Here is an 8,154-nt window from a genome sequence, read left to right on the forward strand (position 1 = left end):
AGGGGATGGAAGTGAAAAATGGAATAACTTGGTCAAACTGCAAACCCACAAGCATTCCAGAACCTGTCGTAAAAAGAGTGATGGTGGACAGTCATCCTGTCGTTTCGGAATACCTTTTCCGCCAATGGGTAGATCCATTATTTACGACCCATCTTAACGTGATGAAAACGAAAACGCTGAAGAGGTTGAAGCTAGAAGCAAATTGGTGCGAGATGCTATCGAAAATTTGAAAGTTGAAACTGCACCAGAAACATTTGAAGAATTTATGGAAACTCTGAACATGACTGAAAAGGAGTATATTGATGCTGTAACTTATCCAATTCGAAGGTTTACTGTACTTCTGAAACGATCGCCGCAGGAAATAAGAATAAATCCGTACAACAAAAAGATTTTGGAGTTATGGAACGCTAATATGGATCTTCAATACGTCCTAGACCCGTACGCCTGCCTCATGTATATAGTTTCCTACATCGGCAAAGCCCAAAAGGGGATGTCACAGCTCTTGAGGGAGGCAATCAAGGAAGCGAAAAATAAAGGCAGTGGTATAAAAGAGAGATTAAAAGTTATTGCTAATAAGTTTATTCATTGTGAAGAAATTAGCGCCCAAGAATGCTGTTACATACTACTTTCCATTCCAATTTGCCGGAGCAGTCGTGCTCATATTTTCATAAACACTTCACCCCCTGAAGAAAGGGTACACATTTTGAAAAGACCATCTGAATTGGAATTATTGCTTGATGATAGTACTAACGTTTTTTCTGATGGAATCATCGAGCACTACATTGTGAGGCCCGATGAACTGGAAAATCTCAGTCTAGCCGCTTTCGCCTCATGGTATGAGTTTTCCCGAACCAAACATAATAGGAGAACTCAAAATTTGAACGAAGATGAAGACCAAGAAATTGAAACGACTAATGTGGAAACGTCTCTTGAGCTGAAAGATTCTTCAGGATACGTTAGGAAAAGGATGCAGGCTAAAGTAATCAGATTCAAAAAGTACAGTATGGTGAAAGATCTCAAAAACTACTGTCGAGTGGAAATTATGTTATTTTTACCTTGGCGTTGTGAGGAAACCGAATTGCTTGAAGCTAACGTAGAAGAAATTTATGAAGCCCATAAGCAGGAAATATCTGAAGCTAGAAGGGAATTTATAAGTGAAGTTGATGACTTGGATCTGGACCAAATGATTCAAGAAGTAAGAGAAAACCAACACTCAAATGACGTTCAAAATATTCAACCTATGATTGAACATCAAAACGAGCGTGATAGAAGTTTCACATTGGATGACCCGGAATTTTTTGTCAACTCTCTTCAAGAAGCCGTTTGTGACGTAACTTCTGATATTCAACAGTCTAGCGCTGCCGACTTCACTCCAACAATTACTCTTGTCAACAATGAAGAATATTACAGCATGCTTCGAAAACTAAATTTAAAGCAGCGAGAAATTTTCTGCTACGTACTAAATCATTTCAAAACATCTCAAGAAGAACCTCTGAGGATTCTGATAACAGGCGGTGCTGGTGTTGGGAAAAGTCTCTTGATTCAAGCCATTTTTAAAGCCGTATCCAGGCATGAAAAGAATAAACCCGGTGCCGATCCATCACGATTATCTGTTCTAAGAATGGCATTCACCGGGAAAGCGGCTTTTAATATTGATGGTGTCACTCTTCACTCTGCCTTTAACTTGCCAACAAATCAATTTTCTGGCAAGATGAATCCTTTGGACAACGACACTTTGAACAGAAAAAGATGTTCACTTTTAGGCCTGAAACTTCTGATAATAGATGAAATATCTATGTGTGGAGCCAAAATCTTCAATTATATTAATGTAAGAGCCCAACAAATCTTCGGATCTCCAAAGCATTTTGGTGGTATTTCAGTTGTTCTCGTGGGAGACTTCAACCAGTTACCCCCTGTTGGGGATAATTACACATTTATGCCCTTAAAAGAAAAGAACAACCACTATGCGGCCCTAATTGGAAGTCCACTGTGGGAGGAATTTAAGTTGTATGAGCTTGATGAAATTATGAGACAGAAAGATGACAAAATATTCGCTATGGCTTTAAATCGAATGTCCATGGGAGAGATGACACCCGCCAACGTTGACTTGTTTAGAAGCCTGGAAACATCTATTTCAAGGCCTCTACCTCTGGAAGCCCTTCATTTGTTTGCAACAAATGATGAAGTAAATGCGTTCAATGAATGAAAGTTATGTTCACGGAATGCTGAAAAGATATGCTCTGTCGCATTTGACTCGGCTACGGGTAACGCTAGCAATGAAATCAAAACAAGAATTCTTGAAGCCGTAAAAACCTTGAAACTCCAAGAAACCAGCGGTTTACCTAGAGAATTAACCCTAATGGTTGGTATCAGGTACATGATCACCAATAATTTGAACACCGCAGGCCCGTAGCCACGGGGGGGCACCAGGGGGCAATGCCCCCTCAAAAATATATCCTGCCTCCTCAAATAAGATTTCGGTTTGCCCCTAAATGCCCCCTAAAAATTTACCAATGCCCCCTTATCAAATTAACTTTTTATTTTGGTACACAAATATGAAAACTATTTAGAATGTATATCAACATATTTTAGACTTTATTGTCTTTATCTGTGTATATTCCTGATACACTTGAATTTTTTTTAGCTTTTGTCGTTATCCTTGATATATATCGCTGGTTTTGTCATCCAGGACCAAAATATTATGTCGGGGTACAGCGAGGGGTCGGGCGTTTTGGAAAAAGTGTTCGGGATTTCGAAATCCAATTCGATTTCTTCGGATTCCGTTTGATTTCAGAATTCGATAAAATGCAATAATTTCATCGAATTTTGAGATTTTTCCCATGATTCCGTCGGATTTTGCTATTTTTCTCGTTATTTCGACGGATTTTGCGATATTTCCAATGATGTCGTTGGATTTTGAGATTTGTTACGTGATATCCTCCGATTTTGAGAATTTCCCCTTGATTTCGTCGGATTTTTTGATTTCTTTGGATTTTGGATTTCGTGAATTTTGTAATGGATTTCACGATTTCTTTACTGATTTTGTGATTTTTATGTTGATTTCGTGATTTCTTAGTTGATTTTGTGTTTTTTTCCTGATTTTATGATTTCTTTAATGATTTTGTGATTTCGTTGCTGATTTTTTATTTGATTTCAAAATCAGCATTAATTTCGGATTTCTTAAGTTGGATTTCACGGGTAGCGTACGGGAATTAATGAATGACCGACCCCTCGGGGTACAGACTTACATTTGACGCCTCAACAGCGACTTGCGAAGTTGCGAGGCAAGCTTTTCTTGCCCTACTCGCGTATTTTCACTTTAACGACGAGCTATGTCACTTGAAAGAAAGTGAAACTTAACTTCCCTAGCCTACGAAAAAGATCTGACTTGAAATTTAGATTTAGAATTGTTTATTAACAATTTATTTTTTTAAACTTTTTAAAAAAAGTTTGATTTTCAATTGTTAAATGAGTGTCAATAATGAAATACCTGCGGAAATATTTATTGTCTGACATTTTGATATTTATGTTATTCTACAAAAAAAATTCCATTTGCCATGCCCCCTCACAGAAAAATACTGCCCCCTCTGCGTAACGTTTCCGGCTACGGGCCTGTGTCTGGATGAAACTACAGGTCAACAGTTGTCTGGATGAAACTACAGGTCAATGGTAGGCTTGGGAACCTAGTTAAAGAAACCCATATTAGGCTTGGGATCCTAGTTAAAGAAACCCAAATTAGGCTTGGCGCCCTAGAGAATGATGCTCTCACTCCCAATAAAACATGATCTAATGTTATAATCATATTTTTTTAAGTAATTAACAGAATTCCAGATGAATCTACAAGTGCAACTTGAAACTTCAAGATCTGCAGTAACAAGATGAAACTTCAAGATCTACATTAACAACATGAAACTTCAACTACAAGGTCAATGGTGGGCTTGGGAACCTAGAGTAAGAAACCCAAATAAGGCTTGGGATCCTCGAGAAAGACACCCATATTAGGTTTAGGATCCTAAAAAATTAAGCCCACATATATGCTACAAGATGAACGGTAGCCCAAATCGAAGTACTTGATCTACAATGTCCAGATTGAGCTACCTACAACTGTCAAGATCAACAGTGGGCTTGGGATCCCAGAAAAAGATACCCCTATTAGGCTTGGGTACCTAGAGTAAGAGACCCATATAAGGCTTGGGATCCTTGAGAAAGACACCCATATTAGGTTTAGGATCCTACAAAATGAAGTCCACATATATGCTACAAGTTGAACGGTACTATGGTAGCCCAAATAGAACTACTTGATCTACAATGTCCAGATTGAGCTACCTACAACTGTCAAGATCAACAGTGGGCTTGAGAACCCAGAAAAAGATACCCCTATTAGGCTTGGGATCCTTGAGGGAGACACCCATATAAGGCTTGGGATCCTTGACAAAGACACCCATATAAAAGGCTTGGGATCCTTGACAAAGACACCCATATAAGGCTTGGGATCCTTGAGAAAGACACCCATTTACGTTTCAGATAATAGGAAAAAGAGGCCCCCCATATAAGCTGCAACAACAACATTAATCCAGATAAAACTAAGAAATCAGCACTGTTTCGAGATTGAAGTAAGTAAAACTACGAGGTCAAAAATACATTATACTTGTAATAGAGCCAACACTGCAAATTAATCTTTTTGTAAATAAGGGAATCAAGGCCCCCCAACGAGGGAAGCATTTCCAAACTGTACAACTACTAATTTTTCAATTTAATTTCAATTAGTAAGAAAGTAATCTAACAATTTTGATAAAGAAAGAAACCTACTAATGTATGATTCTTACTCATTAGACAGGCTATTTGTTTTCTCTGGTATCAAATTTCAGACAACATGACTGGGAGCTAATTCTAGGCAATGGTTGTATATTGGTATAATGGTACAAACATTGAATAATTTTAGCCATCAGTCATATATTATGCTACAAATGTTACTTTTGCATTAAGAAAAAAGTCAAGAATTTGTTCATTGGACAGAAATTTGTTACTAATTTCATTAAACTGTAAACCAAAATCATACTAGATTGATTTTCTCATAATCGGAGTATTATTTTATATTTAAATTAACAAAACCAGGTTCCAGTTCACTCACAGAACAGATTTTGTTAATTACTTATTTAATTAAACTGTAAACCAAATTCTTACTAGATTGGTTTTATTCATAATCGGAAACGATGGAAAAAAAACCGGAAAATTTTAAATTTGCCGGGGTCATAATTCTACTCACTAGAGGGCGCGCAAAAGTGTAATCTGGCCGGGGCCATCTTGTTTTGGAAAACAAATTAAGTATTGAAAACCCAAGGAAAAGCAACCGATTAGAGAAACAGTCATATATAAATCAATGATTGAATTGATTTGAATATGAATATCTTAGTTGAGGTTCATGATATTTCCATATCACACCAGTGCCAACTGCTAAATTAGAAAGTAATTATACCGGGAGTACAAAATAAAGGCCGAAGGGCTAATCACTGTCGTATTCCCTGTACACGGATTACGTGTAACTATTTTAGCACTGTCAAGGGCACCACTTTTAAAGATTGCGCGTAATCACTTCATGCAGTCAAAGGTACAGCCGTCTACACCGATTACATTGAGTGACCGGCCCCTCGAGATACGTATTCCCTCATTACAATTTCTTAAGGCCTTAAAGACAAAAATTTCCCAATCAGCACCCCCCCCCCCCCGCTTAAGAAACCGAGATTATTAATGATTAGTATAACACTACAAAATAAAAATGAATGCTTCCTAAGGCTTACAATGGAACTTGATAGAAAGTTCCTCAAAAAAATATCTTCTTACTGCTTATTTCATTTTAAAAGATCCGCGCCTAAGAGCCTACTCTTCCCAATCTCTTCTCTAATCATCAGCGAGAGATATGGGAAACCATTATATGTATGCACTGACATTTAAAGATGAGATAAGACTTGCAACTACTTCTAATACAATTTCATAGTACAACCGTAATCACCGAGCTGCCATCTACCGACAAAAGGCACAAAAGGAATGATTTTGGTATTGGGCCTTGACCACATTCAGAAATCACGAATGAGAATGACGGGGTTAAAAAAAAACATTTTCATTCCCAAACGGAAAAATGCTTTCGAGCAGGCCTCTATTTTCATTCGGTAATTGAAAAGGCTACGGCTAGGAGAGGGGAGGAATTTTTTTTCTCATTCTTCTTTGGAGAAAGACTTTTGTGGAAAGGGAAATTTTCATTCCTAGGGTGAGACATTTCAATTTTGAAAAGGGGGTCCTAGAGTTTGGGGAGTTGCAATTCAAAGTGTGGGAGGGGAAAGTATCGCTCTAACAAAAAACTTCCGCCTTTCGTGGAATGAGTGAAAAAGAATGACGTCATTCATTCGCGATGCGAATGTCTTTCCCGTTTTGCCCACCACTGTACGCGGCGCTTTCGGGGCCGGGCACGGCACGGCATCGGCGATGTCCGCCGATGAAGCGTCGATCCCATACGGTCGCCGAGGCTTAGTGAGTTTTAACCAACTATTATCATATCACCGTTTCCGTTAGAACTTAAAAACTTTTTGTTTCTTAACATGGTTTTAATTTTACTCTTTCGGTTTAAATACAGCATTTTATTTTAATATTAAATTACAAAACGTTCTAAAACTCGTCCATCGTAGTTTATTTTACACGTTAACTCCATAGAAGCGTAAAACTCATTGCAACAAACTTGCAACTGCTCATGCGCGGCCATAAGTGTGAAAACGTCTATAGGAATATGGGTTCATCGATTGCCCCGCAACATTTTGGAAACCCTAATTAGCAAAACCATCGATAACGTCGCTTTAATTTTGTTCTTGAGGAAATGTAATTGGAAAAATTTCGTTAATCCCTCTCGTGACCTATGAAGCAAAGACATTAACATTTACACAATAAAATATTGGGAAATTATTGCAAGAACAGTTAATTTAACTCATGAAACGCAAGGCAAGCTGTACTCCTTGCAACACTGAAAAGATTCCCTATGGTTCGAAATTCGCCAGGTGTGGCTAATTTATACAGAGTCAACACGACCTTTCTTTCAACAGTCAGTGCTTTTCTCATTATGGTATCTCTTTTCTAATTTTTCTCTCAATAAATGACACAACCAGGGATAGATAGACTTTTTAAGACGGAATAAACAATGTTTGGACTTTACTTCAGTCCGACTCATAGACGAGTATACAGTCCCTTCCTTCAACACGTAACCAAAAAATTAAATTATCTTATTGGGTCACAAAAACTACCTATTGGTGACGTTGCTGACGGGGAGGGCCAAAAATACGTAATTTCTGTTTACCTCTGTCGCCATGACTATGACCCCTCTTGCGTTGTACCATAGTCCACTCGATCACGCGTTTCACGACGCAAGCTGCTCGCGCTATAGCTATAGAGCGCGGATCGAGTGGGCTATGGTTGTACAGATAAGCGTCTTCACAGGGGTTCAAAATGGAGCCGTCTAAATGCGAGGGCCCGGTAATTATTCGGGAATTGTTTTTAATAGCAATTAAGAAGGTAGTTAGTGAATTTGGTGCCGGTGTTTTGGATTTGGAGTACATCTGTAAAGGTGAAAAGTGTTCGCTAATTCTTTCTTAAGCCAATCATTTCTACTACACTGTTAGAAAAAAAGGTGTTTCATGGGTGTTCGGAAATACCTTGAGGTGTTTATAAACTCTTTTTTGAGTGTTTTTTAACTGAAATGGTGTTTCCTCCGAAAAAAGGTGCTAGTTGACTCTTTTAAGGTATTTTTTAAGGAAATGGTGATTCACAGGCACGTAGACACACCTTTAGGTGTTAATTGACCCTCAGTTAATATTTTTTTAAACGGAAATAGTGTTTTTAATATAAATCTGTTCGAATGGTGCGAATAAACACCTTTGGGCTTTACTTTACACATTTTTAGCTGATATTGTGTTTTTTAAGTGAAAGGTTATTGATATGAGCTTAGAGGGAAATAATCTACTAATTCTACCTGCATAGTGCAGCATCCTAAAAATATCCCAAAGATTTTAAAAATCTAAATTATTTTACATTTCTTAGGACTAGCTTATTCTAATATTTGAAGGAATTTATACTTATTTTGATTTTTCAATCATTGGAAATAATTCTCGAAGA

The 8,154-nt window shown here is 37.7% G+C and overlaps 1 protein-coding gene and 1 long non-coding RNA gene across 2 annotated transcripts; both read left to right on the plus strand.

Annotated features, from left to right (window-relative positions):
- The first annotated feature begins 280 nt into the window (after positions 1-280).
- LOC149611353 (uncharacterized) lies at positions 281-2,206 on the plus strand. Its single transcript, XM_089858527.1, has one exon. It carries the CDS (start codon positions 281-283, stop codon positions 2,204-2,206), a length of 1,926 nt encoding a protein of 641 aa, XP_089714653.1.
- Positions 2,207-4,474: 2,268 nt separating this feature from the next.
- LOC149611354 (uncharacterized) lies at positions 4,475-4,882 on the plus strand. The gene is made up of 3 exons (XR_016376381.1): positions 4,475-4,613; positions 4,693-4,766; positions 4,834-4,882. It is a non-coding gene; the product is annotated as an uncharacterized LOC149611354 (long non-coding RNA).
- The last annotated feature ends 3,272 nt before the right edge of the window (positions 4,883-8,154 follow it).

This window comes from Phalangium opilio, unplaced genomic scaffold, assembly GCF_054372755.1.
Source record: "Phalangium opilio isolate 3A_F unplaced genomic scaffold, DU_Popi_V2 ptg000246l_1, whole genome shotgun sequence".
Taxonomy (NCBI): domain Eukaryota; kingdom Metazoa; phylum Arthropoda; class Arachnida; order Opiliones; family Phalangiidae; genus Phalangium; species Phalangium opilio.